Source organism: Chrysoperla carnea, chromosome 1 (genome assembly GCF_905475395.1).
Source record: "Chrysoperla carnea chromosome 1, inChrCarn1.1, whole genome shotgun sequence".
NCBI classification, from domain to species: domain Eukaryota; kingdom Metazoa; phylum Arthropoda; class Insecta; order Neuroptera; family Chrysopidae; genus Chrysoperla; species Chrysoperla carnea.
In genome coordinates, this window is record NC_058337.1 from 19,886,217 (window position 1) to 19,910,546 (window position 24,330).

The following is a 24,330-nucleotide window of genomic DNA, read 5'->3' on the forward strand; positions in this document are numbered from 1 at the left end:
AAAGAATTTTAAAATAAGTCTGATAAAAAAACTGCAATAAATTAGAGCTTGTGCTTTAAACAGTATGTTTTATTTAAATGTCTTTTTATAGCTTAAAAAAGTCTAAAATTAACATATGGTGGAATCAATGAAAAAGGATTTTTTAGTTTTATAATAGCTTCAACTTCATTTCTTTTATTATGGTATTGTGATTGGATTATTTTCTGCCCTGTGATTTCTAGGTCGCTCTTTATCTTATCAGAAAGTATCTTATTTTCGGAAACCACATTAACTAGTACCAATCCAATAGACAAAAAGAGGGCGAATTAATAAATAGCTAGTAATAATTTCCACTATAATTTTTCTCCTGAATTGCTGATATATATACAGTGTTGCCAACTTTCAACTGCCAAGCCCACTAAACAAACAATACTAAACTACTAAAAAACTAATAGGCCGGCGATAGATACAGTGTTTAAAAATAAAGGAACGGAAATTAAAAAAATTAAATATTTCAAATAAAACATCACAAAATTGAACTGTAGTATTATATGTACTGATAACAGAAAAAGAAAACTAATTAACTAAACAGAAATTATACTTGCTCTATTAATTATTTTGTAAATTAATAGTTAAAAATGCAAAACTAACTTTGGAGGTTATTAACTACAAAAAAATACCAGCTACTTACTAAACAAAAAAAATTTTAGATTAGACGAGTAAAATTATTAGATTTAGTAGTAACATTACTGATTTGGTAACACTGAATATCAATAAGAAAAAACTGAACCTTTTTTAATCATGGTATAGACATCTCAATCTATTAAATCATAAGACAGATTTGAGGTAATTCTAAATGGAAATTGTTTTGTACAGAAAGCAGACTTCCTATATTAAAATTAATTTTTATGCAAAGCTATGAATTTGCATATAAGATTTATAAGAAATACCCGCTATTATTTCTTCATAGACTTGCATCTCGACATTCGAAAAATTAACATTTTAATAAAAGAAAATATGAAACAAAACCTTTTTAAAATAATAAGTGGGTGTAGTTATTTTTATATTGTTTATTTAGGGTAACATTATTGTTTCAAATGAAAACATAAATTTTTTTTTAATAGATTCGTATTCTATGAGAAAAGCTTTTAAAAATATTTTCTTATTTTATAAAATTAGTTTTTATTAATAAAATTAAAATTTATTGGAGCGAAATTTGATATTATATAGCTTTAATCTAAGTCAATTATAGATAGGTATTATTGTATCTTCAATCTAGAAACTAATTATCTTAAGGAGATATGTAAGGATTGGAAAATACTAGGGATTTCAATAAAACTTTATAAACACATTTTTTGATTAACGAAGTTTCCAAAAATCATATATATATAATATGATCAAAAATCATATATAATAAATCATGTATATAAAATTCCTAGGTCATAGGGCTTTTTATTATTATTTTATCAAATTCAAAGTTGACTGAAAAAATGATATAGGTTACCTTTTCAATTGGATATTTCTATATCAAAAAATCTCGAGAGTGTGATAAAAAACTATCTAAAATATTTAGAAAATCTGGTAGTAAGGTTAAGGTTGTCGATGATATAAAAAGAAAATTTTAATTTAATTATGAGTTCAGCGAAGATCCAACATTTGATGAACAGAGGCGACTATAGTTAGAGTATTGATGATTGAAGAGCGATGTTTATATTATCAAATTTATAAGCAACACTTGCACACAATATATTATATATTTTTGTAGTTTCGTGGTATTTTAAAGTTAAAAATAAGACATTATTTGACTACAAAGCATGTATTTGGTTTATATGTATGTACCGTGCAATAAACCAAAACTTTTTTACAATACTGTAGGGAAACAATTAAATATTTTACTAAAATTGTATTTTTGTAATTGTTGAGGAAGTTGATAGGCAGTTCATAAAAAACACACGGTAAACGAAAAGGATTTGAATAAATTTTGTAAGTGAATTACGTATAATATAAATTCACATGTAACCGTACATAAGTATTAAAACACTATGTAACCACATAAGTATACTTACGTTTGTAGATATCGTAAAAATTATAAAAAAGCACAACGGTTTAAAAAAAAAATATGTTACTTATAATTAATTCACTACAGTTTGCAGTATAATGTAACTGTTATATAATGCTAGAAACTTTTTTATATTCAAATTCAAGAAGGATTAAATTCAGATAACTCTACATAAATGCAAGTATCAACCCAAATAAGTATTATGATTAGCTAGAAAAACAATCTGTAAGGGCGGGAGGTTAGTAATTCTGATCAAAATTAACTATTATGTGTTTTTTAAAAGCTATATGCATTAAAATATAACAATGGAAATATAAACCTACTAGCTTAACCTGCCCACGCTGTGGCTTTGCCTGCTATTAATTATTAGGGTAGTAAATAAAAATACTTAACAAATATGAATTCGATATGTATAAACACTCTTGGGTAAAAATGCAACGACCTGTCAAAATTTCTAGTCAATCCATTGACTACTTTTCGATTGTTAAAACCACAAGCATGCAGAAGCTAAATTTTCGTGTTTAAATACAGTGTTTTAAGGAGTTAGACGAAAACTTGGAGAAAGGACTGGTTATTCGATACGTATTCTACGCAGACGAAGACATGATCACCTGGTCTCTCTATTTATATATTTACATATTACAATCAAATAAAATTATTATTATTATGAATATTTAATGAAACTATTATCAGAGTTATGATCCAAAACATGCCATCTATAAATATACTAAAAGAAAATATTTGACATTTATATGACTCATTTCATTTCTGTTTTTATTTTTAAATAGTTCCACTTCCCGTGAAAACTTTGGGATATACAATATGTCTCGGATATATAAACACGCTCAGATAAATGCAATGGCCTATTAAATATTTAAGTCAATTTATCGACTACTTTTCGAATTTTGCGGCAAATTATTATAAAGATTGATAAAAATGTGTTATCCATGGTTCAAGATGCGTGATTCGTGGCACAAGATCATACTGCATCATGGATTACACCCTGACGTACCCAGAATCACCCCTATCGATTATACCAGAAAGCTCTATCAACACTCTAGGAAACAACACCATATAGCGTGAGCGTGTGTTATTGGAAAATTAGAAACTTTAAAAGTTAGGATGTCCACAAACAACTTTAACTGAATTTATAATGGCTCTAGATGAGTCTTTCTTATCCCACTACGCTAACCTTTACTGGTAATCTATAAAATCGGCCCCAGTAGCAACATCCGTATACGAATTACCATCTAAGCTAAACCTCCAGCCATGGAGTATGAAAAATTTTCACAGAAAGTCATTTTCCTAGCCATATATACTAAAGATATATTATAATCGTTGCTTTGAAGACACCCACACCTCGAAAATTACTCGTTAAAAATTTTTCTGGCCGTGAGAGCTTTTGATCAGAATGATTCAGAGAACATTTTAAGATGGGTAAGAAAAAGTTTCCCAGAAAGCCATTTTCCTATCTTATATTGCGGAGTCCTTCATAATTCCGAAGAAAAGTTAATACCAAATTTTGTCATGATTATAATACTATTTACTTTGTGCAATGGCGTAACAAGTGTGGGCATTTTTCCTACCTTAAAACAACTTGATTTTTTATTGTTCAAAATCTGTTGTGCTCAAGGGAAATCATAAAAAATTTATATTATCCTTGGAGTTTACATAGTTCACAGTGGTATCGCTTTTATGCTGATAAATAAATAATAGATATAAAGGTACACATTATACATACATTATCGACCCTAAATAAATTTTCTATATCTATAAAGGTTAAGTGATTAGAAAATGAAAATCTTCGAATTCAGAATCAATTTTGATATTCAGAGTTTTTGTTATTGTCTTAAGTATTTAAGTTTATTGAATTGTCAAATTAATTTTAATTTTTTTTTGTTTCAGCTAAAATATTATTATTTTACACACTATTTTACCTGGCATTGGCAGGTTTCTTCACAATAATGTTAGTAGTATTTTATCAAACATTAGATGATAGAATGCCAAAATGGCAGTTAACAAGTTCGTTAATTGGTGATAATCCAGGTATGTGATACAAATTTTCATAATAGACATAGAGTAATAGGGAATATTCATGAAATTTAAATTTGGTTAAAATTTTTTTTTCCGTAACTTTATTAGCTGAACATTTCAACTGAACCATTATTTTAGTAATTAATATCTTTTTAATCACTCAAAATTAATTAATAAAAGTACAAATTCAGTAAGAGAAATTCAAATTTCTAAAACGGAATTTTACATTTTTTTTTGTTAGATTTCTTGACATACTGTATGGTATTAACTACTAATATTTTGTATGGTATTAAATTGAGTTATACTATTCTACGGCTTTTTATTAGTAAACTTAATAATAACGAGTTGTAAATCCATTTTTTTACGTGTAAATTTCACATTGAACTGTCACATATTAATACGTCATCAACAGAGAGCGGCAAAAGAACTGCGTTTAAACATCTCAAAATTATTCTCTATTTTAAATATTTTTTTACACTTAATTACATCATTTTTAAACAGTATTTATATTTTTACTATGTTAAAACGGTGTAAACAATGAATTAAAAATATTAAAAAATATATAAATATTCCTTATTGCATTACCATGGTGGCCCTTATAAAGTTGTGCCCGAAAAATATTCTAGCAATAATATCCCTTCTAAACAAAAGACTAACATTATAAATATAAAAGTTTGTGTATTTGTTTCTTTTTGTTCATTTTTTATATTTTTACCTTAAGAATAAGAACTTACTACATCTATTACTATTACTATATGTATCTGCTCGAATTGATTAAATGGATGGCAGAAGCAAGAGATATATCAAGTAAAAATGGATGCGCTGAGTAGTTAAATCGTATGTTAAGGTTATAATATAGATAGAACTACTTCTCAATTATACCTCTTATATAATTTAAGTATAATAAGTATTTTTTCGGACAAAGACCTAATTCATTCAATTGAACTGCCAACTACATTTTTCTCAGTCATTAATAATGTGCGAATGTCTCCTCCCAATGAGCATATCGTATTCGAAATAATTCTCGTTGAAATAATTTACGAGTGAATTGAAACAAAACTTGTACAGCTTTTGAGGTTGATATTTTAAGCAATATTCGCGTAAGAAGAAAGTTATTTAGGACTTTTTATTTCAATTTTATTTAATTCATTCACACACAAAGATAATTGCAAAATCTATGGTTTAATTATAATTTCATAGAGGTAGCGGCCAATTCTATTAGTAATCGCGTAGTGTCGAAGAAATATATTGAACCATAGATTTTTCAAACAATAATCAAACTTTCTTATTTCTGGTTCTAATCGCGTGACACTAGTCGGACCATCGTTTTCTGTGTAAATTTATCATTAAGATTTTGTTTTTGGCCTTAAGCTACGGAACTATTTTTCAGTAGAATGTTACCAATTATAAATAGTATATACAATGGCAACCTGTCTCTTTGTAAAAGAGAAGAAAGGTAGCTGCTCGGAAGGCAAAATCCGCTACTTTCCTTTTTTCTTCCAAAGTCAGTCGCGTCGTCATTAAGTCTTGAACGATAGAAAATAAAAAATTATGTTCTATAGGTGGTTAACATCTTGTTACACAACTTGTTCCATATGCCAAAACTACAAATTCGTACACGTTTAGTGGTATCAAAATTTAAAAAAATCACATATATATATATACATTATGAATGTCGTTTAAGTTCCTAAGCTTTAATAAAGCTCACCATATACCTTAGAACACTTATGGGGGAAGTTCCTTTAGTTTTTTCCAATTAACATTCCAATTTAAAAAATTACATTTTGATATTTTTATTTTCGCAATTTTGATACGAAACTAATATAGTATAAAATTTACTCAATGATTTTTTATAGGCCTAGGGTTCCGGCCTATGCCTTCAGATAGCAACGTAGAGAGTACACTAATTTGGTATAAAGCAAGTGATAAAGAAAATTATAAGTCATGGACACAAAAATTGGACGATTTCTTAGAAGGTAAGAGTACAGTTAATTAGTTAAATATAAAATTACGTTACAATTATTCAACATTATTCGTATGTATTTTATACCTGTTGTAAAATGGGAAAAAAATACGCGCCCTTTTTGCAAAATGGTACTGCGTTGCGTGGATATAAGAACATTGTCAATGGTAGATAAATTTACACGTAATATTGCATTCAGTGCACCACACCGGAACAAAATACATCAGACAATATTTCAAATAATGATGAAAGTCACACTTATTTTTTTATGGGCGACGTATTAAGGGAACTTTTATTTATACATTATTTAGATATTATTGGAGTTTACCCTTCAATATCTGTGGTTTAATACCCATTTAATACGTTTCATTTAATAAAGTTTGCTCAAGATTTATTTAGGAGGATCAAATCAATCCTAACATATGATTTTTAGAAAATTAGACGGGTAAATAAAAATACGTATTTTTAATCGAACATATCGTGTAACAAATTCAAAAGAGCTATAAGTTTATTGCTCTTGTGGTTTTTGTAGTCATTTATTGTGACGCATTATTGAATCATTCTTAATAGTACTGTATTATTAGTGCTAATATTAACAAATCGCAGGAAAGTCTAAATCTCTAGCGAATATCAAAGCATTATTAACACATGGAATTTTGTTGTTTGTTGTTCATTTCAGAATTGAAAAAGCTATGATTGAGCGTATACAGGGTATTCTATTATTGATAGCAGAACTTTTGTTTCCTGAATAAGCTAAGAAAAAAAATAAAAAATTTTCTTTACCAAATTTGGATGTGAGGCCTAATTTACGAGGTAATTATCCCACTTTTATTATAATCAATTATTAAAAAATACATTCCTCAAAATCAAACTCATACAATAAAACACTCCTTAAATAGAGATGTTTTTTATCATAGTGGAAGGAGTGCCTAAATGTAAAATTACTACAAAAAAAACTCTAAAACAAAATTTTATACATCAACTTACAACTTTAACATACCTAATATACAAGTGTTGTTTGTCTGTGAATATTTGTGTCTTAGCGGACTATGGTCCATTTTGTTCAAAAAGATGCTTAAGGTATGTGATAGTCGCACGATAGGTTGCGTACAAAAATTAATTTACAAAGAAACAGAGTGTAATAATACTAAGTTTTTATGGGTTAGTTTTTTAATAATATAAATAGCCAAATAGAGTTGTTTTGTAGTAATTTTGCATTTAGACACTCCTTCTACTATGATAAAACACATCCTCTGTTTAAGTACTGTCTTATTAGATGAATTTGATTTTGAGAAATGTATTTTTTATTAATTGATTATAAGAAGAGTAAGATAATTATCTCGTAAACTAGGCCTCAGATCCAAATTTGGTAAAGAACATTTTCTTCTTTTTTATCTTAGCTTATTCACGAAGCGAAAGTTCTGCAGTCAATAATAGAACATCCTGTATAAAACAAGCAAACATCTCGATTAAAATGAAGGAAATTGATGATATTGATAATATTTTGACCTTTTTAGTGTACAAATCTACTAGCATGCAGGCAGGACAAGGAAATAAAATCCATTGCGACTACGATCGTTTCCCAGGTGAAGGAGAAACATGTGCAGTTGATCCAACAAAATGGTCACCATGTATACCTAGCAATGATTATAAATATCCTGATAGTGCTCCATGTATATTTTTAAAGCTCAACAAAATTTATGGTTGGAAACCACAATACTACAACGATACAAATAATTTACCAAGCAAAATGCCTGCTGAATTAAAACAACATATTCAATTAGAAACCAATCGTAATCCAAAATTCGTAAGTATTTATATTGTAAAATTGAATAACATTGTTCATCAATTGGCATAAATCCAAAAATTTATTTTGATAGATTAACACAGTGTGGGTCAGTTGTGAAGGCGAAAATCCAGCTGATATTGAAAATATTGGTCCAATCCAGTATTTCCCAAAACGTGGTTTCCCTGGTTATTTCTTCCCATTCAAAAATGATGAAGGATATCTTAGTCCATTGGTAGCTGTCTTTTTCGAAAGACCTAAACGTAAGTTATTATATACAGTTATGATCCATTTTAAACAAACCAGTAATTTATATGGACAAGGTTGAAGCTCCAAATAAAAGTTTCTTACAAAACTTGTTAGATTAGAAAGAAGCAATCATATGTGCCACTATTCATGATGGCGGTATAGTAAACGTTAGTTTAACAATGATGCCATTTTTATTTTCCTGTCATTTTTGTTATTTTGCTGGTTAAGAGTTTACCATTTATCGCTGGTATCATATTCTATAAAAGATCGCATTGATCGTAATTCCACTGCCAAAATAACGTTAAAATTATTTCAGTGGCTCCAAATTTCCAAATTAGAGCTCCATCAAAAGTTTGGTGGTGTAAATCGAATCAATTGGATCAGTTAATGATATGGCAAAAAGGAATGTCTAAAATTACCCGCATACGATAGGAAGGATAGGTTAGGTATATTGGCTGTCCACGAGAGATACATTTAGGCCATAGGTCCCACTGTGACTCAATATATGTGTTTTACCACCTTTTTCGTTGAAAATTTTATTTATCAGCTCCTCAATTATTTTAAGAGACTGAGTATCCATTCACCGTTCCGTATCCATTCATCTTATAAAAAATACTTCTTCACATCCTATTTTCTTGAAAACAACAGTTCTCTCATAAAAAATCAATGAAAATTTCTATTACTTTTTGCTCAGATCACAGAAAACATACATACAAAAAATTTTTTTCAGACAAAAGTTATCTTTTTAAAAACCTATCCATCCAAAAATAATCATGCATTTGGAAATGATCGATCTTTTCAAATGATCAAACTTTTATTGGAAACCATTTTTCCAATCCGATTTATATTTTATTTTTTTGCAAATGTCAAGTTAGAAAAAACACTCTATATAATGACACCAATTTTATAGACCCCGAATTTTGTTGTAATTACAAGTTGGTTGGGTTGAATTTGCCGACTATAGAGGAGTTGGTTGGGTTCTAAACTTTTTAGCCCTTGCGTTCAAAAAAGTGACACTATTACAGAAATTTGTTGGTCTATTTTTCTTAAATCCAACAAATTCGCATGAATTAACCGCACATTTGTTTTTTTAAAGTGCACAATTAATATGGTTAGTACAATATAAAATGTGAATGTAAAAAAATGAAATCCAATTAAATGCAAGGTTCGTTTAAAATGGGCTATCCTATATAAAAATGATTGGTTCAAATAATTAACGTAAAATTTATTATTTTAGCTGGAGTATTGATTAACATCGAATGTAAGGCTTGGGCTAATAATATCAAACACGACCGCACTGAGCGACGCGGCTCGGTACATTTCGAATTAATGGTGGATTAAATACGGTGATTACTTTTTTTTATGAAAAAAAGTTTCACCGTTGAAACTTCACTATGCCGCGCACACGGGCTCACCAAACTGCCACCAATTTCACAAAATACACACTTAACTAAAAAAAAAAAAATGAAACCATAAAAAACATAAAATACTTTAAAAAATATTAACGAAAATTAAAAAAACATAAAAAAAAATACACACCGAAAATTTAATTTATGAATGTAACCATCGAAAAAAATGTTTTATTTATTTAAAAAAAATGGACTGGCCACAGCATGTAAAAAATTATGACAAAAATGTTATAATATGTAATTAAATAATTAATACTAATTATGATATATAACAAATTATTTATATAAAACTAATATATATTATTATATAATAACATGAATTCTTGAAATGTTTCAAGAATTATATTTCAATTTAAAATAATACATTTAAAAACTAGCCTTTAAAATGTTATAATTTTTTAAATGCTGTTACATTACATATTATAGCAATGTATATTTATTGAATAATAATTTTTTTTGTTTATATTTTTTAATTGAGACAAATAAATATATAAATGAATAAATAAATAAAATATTTAACAAAAAAGAAGATGGTTCCGTTGTGTAGATAGTAATTTTAAAATAATCTTTAAAATAATAATTTAAAAAATATGTGAAATTATTTAAAACAAAAATGGAGTCCAACCTGGGTGATGGTAACTGTAGTTATTATTAAATTTTAACAAAGATAGTTTTGAATGTAAGTACAGTAGTGAAGACAAAAAAAAATAAAATAAATAATTTAAAAAAAAAAAAAACAAAAAACAAAACATCTGCCACGTTGCATTTTTATAGTCCTAATAATTCAATCAAAATAATGTAGTTTGTGTAATGACAAGGTAAAACGAATTTAAATAAAAAACTATTTAAAAGCGTTTACTTTCAACTTAAAAAAAAATACAAGTCCGCTTTGTTTAGACGTACGTTACATTCCAGCTATTACAAAACTATGACAAAAAATTGGCTGCTCAAAAGTTCTCTAAATCTTCTAACTTAGTTTATTGGCGGGCTTGATGCGAGAAACAATTGTGTAGATATTAAAAAAAATTAAACTTTGCATTAATAGAAAATTCACATTTAATTTAATGTTTCAAACGATTTGTTTATAAAACAATCAAATCAAGTGTTTTCGAACCAAAGTTTACAGATCGTTTAAAAAAAACACAGGTTATATTTTAAAAATAATTAAAAATGTATTTTATTTTTTATACGAATTGGGGACTTTATTGTGACCAAACTGTTTAAATATTAATAAATAATATTGTAAGGTATATTTTTAATAAAAATTGATTTAAGTACTCCTGTTCAGAGGCTAAAAATAATTAAATAAATAGTAAAAAAAAATAGGATACATTTTTTTTAAATTAAAATATAACGGATTTTTTGTGTATAAAAAAAAAACGCAGCAATTACGAACGCATTATTTTTAGCGCAACGTATACACGAGTTTATAGGTACAGAAAACTAAAAAACTATACATAAAAACTACTAAAAATAAGTTGTTTTTGCGCGTATGTAGTGCACTTGTTTGTTAAATCATGATTTTGTCAATATAAATATTATAAAGATAAAAAAACTTAAATGCTTGACAAAATTAATGGTTGCATACACTTAACTCTTTTTTTGTTGTGATAGAAGCGAAATTGTGTAAACACAAAACAAAAAAAAAACATGAATTATAAAAAGTAGGAGATATTTAAAAAATATAAATTTAAGTTCTGTATATATATATATTATAAATTAATTGATATTATATTTTGTTGTTCGATAATATGAATTTAAAAAAAACGCGTTTATAATAACAAAGTATATAAATAAAAAATTTAAGTACATAAATTTTTTCATTTTAATTTATTTATTTCGCTAATAAGAAATTTAAATACTTACGTTGCATGTCTAAAAATATTGGTTTTTGTAAATATAAAATATAATCTTTGAATATGCATATAATAATAATAATTAAAGAAAAAAAAAGAGAAAAAAAATTTATTACTTCTCTCAAATTTTGTTAAGGCTATCATGAAAAAAAGACGGTAATAAGACAAATCCGTTGTATTATATGAATATCTATTTTAAAATCACTATGGATCCAATATTTTTTGACATGCATACCAACATATATTCTCCACTACTAACTCTATCTATTGAATATAATACAGAACTATTACTAATTGTATAAAACAAAAGTTGTAAAGTTTGATTTTTAAAAAAAACACACACAAATTATAAAAACAATCTTTCAGTTTTTCAGTTAAAATGGTGTGCCTTCTTCTTTACAGAAATTTTTTATTTTCTGCGCACAGTTTTAATTTTAAAGTGTGTTCGAAACCAAAAAATACCTTTCCCAAAAAAAAAAATCGAATGACGTACGTGTATATCGTTATGATAAACATTTGTCAATTTTTTCAAATGCCTCAAATAGCTCAAATATACATTTTTTTTTTAAATGCGCTGGTATCCAGTGCAATTATTAAAATCACAATTTTGTACTCAAAATATAATAATTTGAAAAAAAATTCTCGAAATACTCTGAGTACTATTTATATTGTGATTTTTTCAGAATTGTGTTTAAATTTTTATAAATCAAATTTGTTTCAAAAAAGACAAAGGAATGCAAAAAATTAACTACAATTAGCAATGGTTTTTTTGTAAATTTTTGAAAGAACAAAATATGGATGCAGTATCTGTATTAAAAATAATAATATTTAATTTCACAAAAAAAAATTTTTCGTTTTGTTTGTTATCATTTCGCAAAACAAAAGCATTATGTAATAATAATAATCGATATTAAAATTTAAATAAAAAAAATATGTTAAGCACTGTTATTAAAACGCTAGTTTTTAAAAACGTGAAGGAAAAAAATTATTGCAAAAAAAATATTTAAAATTGTTATTATTAAAAAAAAAAAATAATAGAAATTAAAATTAAGTGTTATCTGTAATTTCAATAGTTTAGTATAAATAATAAAAGAAATTTAGGTGATCTTAAAAATAAACAGAGATTAAGTAAAGTACTTAAAAGTCACAAGTTAAATGCTATTGTAGGGAAATACCAAAAAAAAAACTACTTAAACAAATAATATGCATTAATATATATAAATAAATATTTATTAAATATATCCCCTCTTATTTAATTTGCAAAAAAAACCGCCATCTAATTTAGCACACACAGGAGATTTTTGTTAAATATTTGTGTATATATTAATGTTTTTGACGGATGCATCGAGCATATCAAAGAGCTGTGGCTACATTATAATAAATTAAGCTCCGGATTATTTCAATGTTAAATATTGAATGTCCGCGCCATTCGACGCTGCTACAGTAGAGATAAAATATACAAACAAAAAGTATATAATAAATACAGATTGGCACAGAGATATTTATACGAAAACAAATAATTTTATGTTCTTACAACAAACAATTCACTATCTTGAATAAATATCTCTGTTTACTTCATTATATTTAGCCATATATTACTTATGTTAGTGAAAATATTTTGGTTAAATTATTACGGCAAAATACGATTTATTGCCACATAGATCGAATACTTACCAATAACGTTTTGTAATTTCTTTTAAGTTTTATTTTCGATCTACTCTGTCAAAATCGAAAAACTGCAATAATAGTAACATTAATAATGCTGGGAATATTTCGTTGATTCAATCTATCAATATACCTACCATTGTGTCATCAATATACCTACCCTAAATTTATCTGTCAAAACTGAAAATAAGTCCGATAACAGTTCTTAAAATTTTACTTTTTCTTAAAAGTCTTATAAACTGAAAATAACTTTTATAGCCAGATTTTAGACTCTCTCAGAAGAGTAATTCAGAGTTAATATAGCATAAATAAAAGTTTTTACTACTCTGACTAATGGTATGTTGAAACATAAGGTATATAAGATACCATATAAATTTTTTATAAGACAAACGTAACTTAGTCTTTCTTCAACATACCTTAAGCGAGAAGAGTAAAAACTTTTATCCATACTATATTAACACTTCTGTAATGGAAGAGTTCGAAATCTTGGAATAACTCTGACTTTTTAGGTCAATTTAAAAGTTATTCCGAGTTTATAAAATTTTTCCAAATTTTTAGTAAATGTAAAAATTTAATAACTGTTATGCGGATTTATTTTCAGTTTTGATAGAAAATTTTTCCGTATGTCAGAATATAACAACAAAAAAGGTAAGGAAAAGGAAACTGTGAATTTCGTAAGTTTGATGTTTTTTACAGTTTACCTTGAATCGCCTAGGGAAACTTTTCCAAGAAAAACACTAACACAAATTTAATATTTATGTTCCTAAAAATTAAATTTGCATAAAATTTTTTCACTAATATATTTGGGATATAAATAAAGAAAATAGTCATCATTCCATTGCCCTTGTAATCCATAGATTTCTATATAGTTCTTTGTTAAATCAAACACAATTTAAAATGGATTTTTAGAACAAACAGTTTTTTATCAATTCTTCATAATTTGGTCATTTCGTTTTTTATAAAACTTCATAAACAATTTAAAAATAATAAAATTTTCGTTTATTTTATTATTAGTTATATTGTTAATTATTATAAGTATAATTAAATTATTATTAATTAAAATTAATATATTAAAACTGCATTCATGCTCACATTTAAAACTTGAATTAAAAAAAAAGTATACAAAAATCAACTTGCGCATTAAATTTAAATCAACCAATTATTTGTTATTTGCATCCATAAAACAAAAATCTTTACTTGTGTTTCATGAATTCTCATTATAATGCTTAAATGTAACATTTTTAAAAAGAAATCAATAAAAATTTCCATAGTGGTTCTACGGTTTGATGTTTTATTTAATTTTGGTTCTTTACTTATTTACCATAAATTTTTAGGTACACGGAATTTTATAATTTTTTTTAAATTACCTCAAAATGATTACACGTAATAAAGGCGAATTTTTGAAACTTAATCAACTTTTTGATTAATGGTTTTAACAAAACAATTGCAAGCGAACTTTTTTGTTTACAATGGGCCAAAAAACTGGAAAATATTTTCTCATCCAGAAAAGCTTTTCTATGGGCTTATTACAATTTTTGTAGGATTAAATTAAATGTATGCTGTTTAGAGCTCTAATTGATTGATCCAAGAAGAAATTTCAACTTTGTTTATAATAAAATGAAAAACAAAAAACAAAAAAATCCACTCTTTTGTTAATGCGTACGCCTCCATATCACTTGTTAATTAATTTTACTTAAACGCCGTCTCGTCGGCCATTTTGATGATATGTGATATATTGACTTTAGAGTACAAAGACTAAGCATTGCCTTTCATACAGTGAGAAACGTTCCCACATCTGAGATAATTGTTTAGGTCAGCTAGGGACATTTATAAAAATATACATTTATCAAAAGAATATAGGGACATTTATCAAAAGAATATACACTAAATAAGGACATTTATCAAAAAAAATATACATTCAATATTAAATTTTTATATCTCAAAATTTTTTACATAAAACATCGTGATTTCACTGAACTTTTTCGCCTTTTGACTTAAACTCACTCACTTTACATTTTTTCTTACGAATCTACAATGGATTTGACCTAAGCAAAATCGTTTGACATCCAGTCTATGTAACTCTAACGTCAATGCTCAGATAACATGTAAAAATAAAGAACTGTTAAATTGAAATTTATATAGTACTATTTAACCGAATCGACGATATCCTGTCTTTTCTATGAATATTGAATTCGAATTGGTATCATTAATTAAAAAAAATATTCAAAAACATAGTGTTTATTAAAAGCTCTGCAATGCCCAAAATTCTTCGTTTTATTTTCTGGTGCGTATATGAATTGGTTTGTTGGTATGCCAACACGGGAACAGGCGACATACAATTGGCCATGTGAAAAGCATGAATCAATATTGATGCCACAAATACTTAGCGATTGCTCTTGCGATTTATTTATTGACATTGCAAATGCTACATGACCCGGGGAACTTTATTTGACCTACTTATTTAATTGTAACTATTGATCAGCGATTATTAATCTGAACTAACCTGCAGCTCCAATTCTATTCTATTCACAATGCCGGAATAATAATAAATTATACCTCAATACTATTCAAATACTTATTCACAATTCTAGATAAATATGGAGGGAGCGCAAATAAATACATAGTACCTATGAAGATGTAATGTAATGCGTTTCCACCATTTTTTGCATTTAATAATGTTTCTTCAATTTTTTAATGTTCCACTCAACTTCTTTAATTTTTTCTTTCACGCAAACCTTTTTCGGACAATAATTAACACAACAAAAGAAGAATTAGCGAAATTGTTCCATCTATCTTTTTTCGTTCCGGACGTTACACCGACGAATCAGATTGCAAAACACTATGACACTACAGTGTTTAGTCTAACATACATTCAATATGAAAAATAAATTGTCAATAATCGTTTGCTGTAGTTTGCAATGTTAATACAGTACAGGCCAATAAATAGTTAAGTCAAAAAAAAGAAAAGTTATGGTAATTGTTTTTCGATTTTGATTTATGTACGTTAAATTTTAGAGTGAATTTCATTAAATAAGATTCCAATTAGCCGAAGAGTATGGTATTGAATTTTTAACTCACAATATCATTTATCATGGAATGATTCATATCATCTTTGTAATTCCAAAAGCTCGAATTAGGATTTTTTTATTGACTGTATTTACGATTTTTCCCTCGATCGCCTAAAAGCACCGTAGATCAGTTAGTGGTCTACTATATTTCGTAAGCGATCATAAAAATTCATGGGGAATGAAAAATAGCATAAATATAAACAATTAAAAGTGAACTTGAAATTTGGACATACCTTTTGGTATTACACTGACGATATCAGTATTATACATCTTCATAGTTTCGAATAGTTTCCTAATTATATAATTACGAAATTTTTGTATCCCAAAACATTATTCGCCTGAATGAAGAATTTCTTTATCGATCGGTTAATTATTTAGGGCTTCTAATTCAGTGATTCATTTTGTGATGATGTATTAATTATTCCTTTAAAAGGAACCATGTATCCCGTAACGAGATTTAAGTTAGAAAATGTTGTTTCTTATTTATAACAAAATTATTTCGATTCATATCTTTCCCCTAAATTGAGAGTCGCAAACATAGTAAGTAAGTAAGTTAGTAAGCCAACAATTTTTTATGTTTTCGATTGAGAAACACATAACACGCGTTGTCTTGATTCATATTTCCGATTTATACCGATGTTGAAATTTATAATACACGATTTCTGCGTTATGAAGTAAATTTATTTGTATATATATATTACTTCCATATGAATAGTACCGGTACCGGAATTAATTATGTACGGCATTTATGTAATTCGCTTCGAATACTTATGCAGAGTTAATATCCAGCAACGCCGTACATGTTTTCTGGTGCAGGGGTGAGACATCAAGGGGTTAAATATTCATTTTCTCTCCGGTACTTACCTGTACCGCACAAAACTGACACCATAGTGCTTAAACTTATTTTACATATAGCAGCATCTTTTTTAACATGATTTCTGGTGGATCATTTCCCCGAAATGTTTTAGCATAGGCTTGTCTATTAGAATACCAGTGTCTTACCACAATTTACAAAGATTTTTCACCCGGTATCCTTGTACAAGGTCAAAGGGAGTGATCACGGTACTGTCTGTTTAATCAGATATTCTATGAATATGCCTAGTGACTAGTGGGTCGTATCCGACGCCCAATGGTACAATGGATGAATATATTTTGGGGCTATTCCTAAAGTCTCAAAAAGCTTGTTGTTCTGAGCTACCCTTGCTTTAAGCAAACCAATGACCAAAATGCATCCATAAGACCCTACACCCCACTCGAGGTTAACTCAGCAATTATATATTGCTGCCGAGCAACCTCTAAGACATCCGGGGACACCCTCAAGTGGCGTAAAAGTGCCTGTAATTTTAACTTCCTTACTATTTCATCTAGGACCACCAGATCGGGACGAAGAATACTCCTTATTGCTGTGTCTGTAGTTTGGTGGGACAGCACGTGTACGGGGGAAACGTTTACAAAAATATTGTTTTATGATAAAGCTGTGAAGCGATCTTTGATATAAAAAAGGAAATACTGTTTGATCTTTTTCCCATGACCACAGTTTTTGACACGTGATTTGATAGTATTAACAGGATACCTAGTATCCACAAAGATAATTTTTACTACTAAAAATAATAAAAAATTTTTATTCTTTGCCGAATCTTTTTTTTTCATTATATTCTTACAACTTTTAGCCGCATTGAACTGCAATACCAGCTGCTGGAAATTCATCTTTAGAAAACAATTTGTCATTTAATATATGTAAAATATAATCGAATCAATAATATTAATTAGACAACTCTTATTGATTCGACCAAATGAAACACTACGTAAAAAATAAATATAATAATTCTGAAAAAATATTTTATTCTAAAATTATTAAAATATGTACAAAAATATGTTTCGATGTCATAAAACTTAATTTATAATTCGGTGGTAGCAACTCCCCAGTATTGCTGCATTCGACTGTCATAATCTAACGAATCAAGATTAGCTCCACGTTCTTGCATAACAGCAAAATCATATTCTAAATTGTAGGGCATTAATCTTTGTAAACTGCCAAAATATGCGGCATGAGGACCGCCATTTAAATAGGTACCAATACGTGTTTGTGATTTTGTCACTAATGGATTAAAAGATCTAGCACTGCCAAAATGTTTAGATAAAAAAGGTGCAATAGAGCCTGTACAACCACCAGCATCACTAGCCAAATGTGGACTGCTTCTTGATAATGAAATGTTCGATAAACGACCTCTGGGGTTACGTTTAAAACCACGCGACAATGTATTTAATTCCTTATCAAATAGAAGTTGAGTATTTTGTTCCAACATGTATTCCCAGCATTTATATTGTTCATCTGGTAAACCTGAATCACTTTGATCCTGATTGTCTCGATTATAGCTATTTGGACGTTCCTTTTCTTCAATAACTCGTGCACGTACAGCTTTGGCAACTCCCCGATAACTACGTCGTTCCGATGATAATTTTCTTGGTGCCATTTCGAAATTTGATCGGTTTAATATTGTATTTGTATTATTTAATCTTTGTACTGATTTAGACGAAACTGTTAATTCACTTGAAGCTTGATCACTTTGCCCACTTGGTGATGATCGATCACCACTACTGCTACGTTTAGAAGGTGGTATTTGTGCACAGTGTACACAAGCTATTCTTTGGGGATCACAACAACAACTACATTGACAAATATCCGTTTCACAATTCACAACTTCACACGCATGTTTATTTCTTCTAATTGTGTGACGAAGTTCCCGCATTAATTGATCGACACCAGATCCAGCTAATTGAAAACGCACCACTATCACACTCAAATTTTCTTCAGCACCATAGCTTTGGGCTAAATCTTGTAATCGTTTTGCCGCTAGAATTGCATTACTTTGTGCTCGAACTTCCTCTGCAGCAGTTTCAATACTTATTACTTCCCAGATATGCTTATTTGCTATAATTATAAATTCGTCATCTTCGTCTAAATTAATTTCTGCTACTTCTGGGTCAGGAACAACCAAAGGAAACTGTGAACTATAACCAAGTTGACGTTTGGGTGAAGTTGGAGTTAAACAAACAGCTCCAGTTCGACGATATAATACAACTTTTGCTAATCCAACACTAGCCACTCGTAAAACAAATCGTCGTGCACTAGGAATAAATGTTTCTGATGTGGCTTTAGTTCGAGAAATATGTACTACTGTTGCACAAACTCCGTGCTTTTGTCCTTTTTCTCGTAACTCACGATGAGCTGATAACATTGTATACTTCATGTATTCACCAGCCGTTTCTTTCATTGTACGTTCTTCTAATAAAATCCTGGGAATTGTTTTCTCGAGAACATGTGGAATCGAATTATTATTTTCACCATCAAAAATTCCAAATAAACCTTCTGTATTACAAAATAATGGCAATCTTAATTGTGAAATGTATAATTTAGCTTTATTGCCAGCAGTTTCTGAAAATCCAACTTTCCACGGTGGTTCCAAAATTGAATCACCCCCACCTTCAAAAAATGGCTTTGGTGTTGATGGTAGACTTGTACGATTTTGTCCAGAAACATCAACTAAACTCATAGGACGTTGGGTTCGATAGTTATGAAATTGATCGGAATCCACATGTAATTTGGAATTACATGATAAATCCAAAAATTGTAATTGTTGTGGTACTAATGTATCCAGATTAATTCGATCTAATTGATTATGTGCAAGGTCTAAAACTTTCAAAGATGGTAGCTTTGCTAGCATTGGACAATTTTGTAAATTATTCGAATGTAATCGCAAAGTCGTTAAGTTGGATAACAATGTAATATTGTCTGGTATACTTTGTATGGAATTGCCTGACAATACTAATTCTTCAATTTGACTCCAGTTTTGTACACAGCTTTCAGGTAAATTGTTAAAACAATTGTAAGCGGCATGTAACACTTTCAAATTGTTACACTTCCGTAACATTGCCAAAGATTCATCGTTTAAACAATTGGCTGTTAAATATAATTTCTCGAGTGACATGCAGCGTATATTCATAAATGGCAACTGGCATAGCCGATTATTTGATAAATTTAATACACAAATTTGATTAAATGCAATGAAAAAGTTATCAGGCAAAGAGCCAAGACTGTTATGTTGTAAAAACAATTCTTGTATGTATAATTGCCGTGGCAATGGTGGTAACGATGTAAGTTTATTATACCCTAACTGTAACGTCCTTAAACTTGATTGTTCATTAGAAAATAAATGTTCTGGTAGACTTGCTAATAAATTATGACTTGCAAATAAACTTCGTAAATTCGAACAACGACTCAACCAGGCTGGTAGATGGCCCAATGAATTATGGGATAAATCGATATGTTGTAAATTGATTGGTGAGGGATTTATGTTGATTTTCTTCAGTTCTAAAAATATTCATACATTATTATTCGAGGTAATATAGGTAAGTTAAGACACGTTCACGTTGATAAAATTCGAGATAAAAATGAATTTATTTTGACCTTATATCTTTTCTAAGAATGCAAATAAACCAGCTCGCAACATGCAGACATACAAATTATTTAGTGCAAATGGATCGTCGCAGTTGTAATCAAATTATCCACCCTTTCTTGATACGCCACTGAGTGAATATTTTGACTAAACTCGATTACTTAATGCAAAAATATTTTGATTTCTAGTTACAGATCTAAATACTCAAGTCAGTTAATAAAAATTGGGCTCTCAATAATTTCTTTCATACATTAACAAAAATTAAAAAAAAATGTACTTAAGCAGTCCTTATAAGAACTTTGAGACTGTTTCATACTATAGAGGATCGATAGTTAATTTACTGGTAGATTAATTAATTTTCAACGTTTTTTTGAGTGAAGAGCCTTCAATAATCAATAACTTGTTGTTTTTTTATTCAGGGAAAAATTTTTTCAATTTATGTCATCTATTTAAATATTTGAGTAGAAGTACCGAAATACATATTAGAAAACCATAATTTTTCGCTGCTGTTAAAATGCGCTGGCTGGAAAATTCTCCCTAATTTTCTCTAAGCCTTTCTGAAAATCTTCAGCGTCCACAAGGGGGTGTAACAATAAATCTACCTACGATGTTATTCAGCCGTGAACATGCCTTTAAAGAAAATGAAAATATAAAGAAATGAGATTTACCATTATTTCCAGCAATAATAGATGATAGTGATTTTCCATTTAAAGATAATTCTACAAGCTTATTTCTTGAGCAATGTAATACTTCCAGCTTATCCAACGCACTTAAATCTAAATTTTCAATCTTATTTTCGCTGACATCCAAATGTGTGAGATTCTGAAAGAGATTCATTGTCATTATTGATAATAACTACAATTTTAATAATGAATGAATGGAAATCGCGTGCTGATTACAATGGTGGCCATAATAAACCTCTCTGGAGGGTGAAATTTCCAAAGTTGTTTGAAAAGGTGTACTACATTAGGAATAACTCCTAGCAAAGGATAATTTATTTCCGAAAAATGAAGAGGAATTTTAAATTGTGTACCTTTTCCATATGTCCACTGAAATGGGTTTATTTCCGAATCTAACAAGCTAATTTAGAAATTTACTTTTAATATAGTTAAGTTTTAGTTCAGAAAGTACCACGTGTCTTTCAGATTTAGTATCCATCGATTCGTATTTTGATTCGATATCAATTTTGTGCTGTTGCATTTTAGATTATTAATAATTTTCAGTTTCAAGAAAAATAATGAATGCTCTTTAACAAATAAAATAAAAATTTAATTAATTTTTCTGAAATTCAAATTACACTTTCTGACAAAACTAATAAATCTTCAATCTTCAAATTATACTTTCTGAAATAAACATTAAAGTTGATAAATTAAAAATACAACTGATATTTTCTTCAATAAATTTTTTTTAATTCAGGATAACAGGATAAAATTTATTTATCTGAAGAATATTTATTTATCTAAATTAAAATTTACACTATATGAAAGAAACTTGGAAAAAGGTTTGGTAGTTATTCCGTATGTGAATTGTAATTTTAAACAATTTTTGTTTGAAAAATCTTTTCATTTTAAGATTTGGTGTTTAAATATCTAGCTTTTTATTTTAGGGGGCACTTTATGAGAAGATTACACCTCCCCCTCCTACTTAGAGAACTTATATAACGCCACTACCGTAAAACAGTATTCAGCACTAGGTTAAGTTTTTTGGTTTAATTACTGAGCTGTGTTTAATACATACGCCATAGTTTCCCAAAATGATGCATCCTTTTAACTGATTGGCTCTTAAATTTACTTTGCTTAGAGTAGTCTTCTTAGTCTTATCTACTTCCAATTCTGCACCGACATCTCCATAATCCTGTTAAACATAACGGAAATAAATTAGAGAAATAGATACCTGAAATCACAAGCTAGCTCGGATTTATAACCATGTACAGTAATCCGTAACCATGCGAATCGTAACATAGCTATAATGTGATATCACATTATTCGCAAAAACGAAAAACATAACATAAAGTTTTTAATAAAATGTTTTTCTAAGTTATATTTTTTGTAAATATGCAAAGAAACTACATTCTTCTTTTGATTATCTTTAGTATGTCTTTTGTACAGTTTCGGAGATACTTCGGTCCCTGCACCTTCTTCTCCTATTTTAACTCTAGGTCTGTCCCTGATGATCATACCTCTATTCCAGTTATCGTATAATTTAGTTTGTTATACTTGTAATAGTAAATAATTCACACAATCATACCATTCTAGCAATCTGTATTATAGCCTCCTTTGCGTATTGAAAGGTCACGGCCATGATGTACATAGTGTTTTTATAGGCAAGGAGCCGCCAATTCTGATAGCTCCCTGATTAAGCCTACCAAAATTTTCAATAAAAATTAAAAGTTAACACTAAGACGAATAAGGTCTGTCACTTCGCTACTAATCAGAATTTAGTTGTTTGCATAATGTAAATTGTATGCAGGTACACGGGTGCCTCGTCACTCTGGACAGATTCCTATCCTCAGAATTCTAAATGATTCCAAAGTTCAAAAATTTTCCAAATTCATCTAGCAGTCATTATGGCTAACCTTACATAATATCCATATGTTATGTTACTTTATGGGTACAATTTTTCAGTCGATTTCTGCGGCCGCCATTTAATTCGATTTTAATAAAATTTGATGTCAAGAATGGTTTTGGTATTTTATAGAGTTAAGTTCGTTAATGAGAAAAATGGCGAGAAATACAAGGGGTGGGGGAGTGCGCAAAGTACAACAAAAAAAAAAATATTTTAGTATTTTGTAACCAGTTTTAAGCAAAAAGGTACCTACTCTTGTGATTTTAAAATAAAAAATAAAAATTCTTTAAAAATTAAAAATACAGTATTCGATTTTGAGAATAATATTTTTTTTTTAAATCTCTTAAGGAGTTCGCTTAGCTAACGCAGCTCCTGTGCTACGAATTTTTATTATTATTATTATTATTAAGTCATAGAAGAAAAATAAAATTTCTTTTTTGGACTTTTTTATGTCTAGATAATAAATCAATGATGATGAATATTTTTATATATTTGCTACAGTTAACCATATTTAACTGTGGCAAAAATTTCAGCATTCCTTCGCTTGGAATCCCACAAGCAGAACCACAAATAAAAGTTAGTAAATTAATAAAAATGTTTATATTTACTTACAGTAAGAACTGTTGTCCGCATTTTCATGAACTCCGGCAATGAATGTATTTTGTTCTCAGCAAGTTGTAAATTAGATAATTTTGGCAATAAATTAACTGCTTCTGGTATTTCCACAAGTTCATTGCGATCTAATTTTAATTCTTCTAAACTAGAACAATAAGACATCACATAAAATCATTTACTAAATAAAATAAAATTATTAATTGGGTGCATTATTTTGTTTTGGACCCTTTTTTTAAACATATTATACCTTTACAGTTACTATGGATACACCTGTTACTTATTATACCAATATTTTCAAGGGAGATTGTTGTAACTATTATCTATGTATTTAAAAAACAAATGAGATCTATTACAAGTCCGCCCAGCCGTTCTAGCCAACCGATTTGCTTAATTTTTTTTTAATGAGAGGTATTGATGCACAGATTTATCACCAAGTTTTGGAAATCGGCACATGAATGTTTATTTCAAGTAAATGAACTAAATTACTTTTCATAAAGTGTAAGTTTTTCAAAACTTACGAACGAATCAGGGAAACCTAGAGAATCGAACCAGCGCTTAAATTTTTCGTAAAGGATTGTTTTATCATAAAAGATAAAATTTTCAAGGTGGATTTTCTTTCTTTCAA

The 24,330-nt window shown here is 28.4% G+C and overlaps 2 protein-coding genes across 2 annotated transcripts in view; one reads left to right on the forward strand and one right to left on the reverse strand.

The window, feature by feature from the left end:
• The window catches only part of LOC123293181 (sodium/potassium-transporting ATPase subunit beta-2-like), a 56,085-nt gene extending 46,593 nt beyond the window's left edge, over positions 1-9,492 (forward strand). Inside the window, exons 2-6 of the mRNA XM_044873954.1 lie at positions 3,944-4,084; positions 5,929-6,048; positions 7,553-7,842; positions 7,916-8,084; positions 9,308-9,492. Coding sequence (XP_044729889.1) covers positions 3,944-4,084; positions 5,929-6,048; positions 7,553-7,842; positions 7,916-8,084; positions 9,308-9,411 — 824 coding nt within the window. The 3' untranslated portion in view covers positions 9,412-9,492. The remainder of the gene's footprint in view (positions 1-3,943; positions 4,085-5,928; positions 6,049-7,552; positions 7,843-7,915; positions 8,085-9,307) is intronic.
• An 8,457-nt stretch (positions 9,493-17,949) lies between these two features.
• Positions 17,950-23,816, reverse strand: LOC123302186 (protein phosphatase PHLPP-like protein). The gene is made up of 4 exons (XM_044885021.1): positions 23,703-23,816; positions 22,263-22,379; positions 21,194-21,347; positions 17,950-20,440 (listed from the first exon to the last, which is right to left on the reverse strand). The coding sequence occupies exons 1-4, from the start codon at positions 23,721-23,723 to the stop codon at positions 17,967-17,969; spliced, it is 2,766 nt and encodes a 921-aa protein (XP_044740956.1). The 5' UTR covers positions 23,724-23,816; the 3' UTR covers positions 17,950-17,966.
• Between the last annotated feature and the right edge of the window lie 514 nt (positions 23,817-24,330).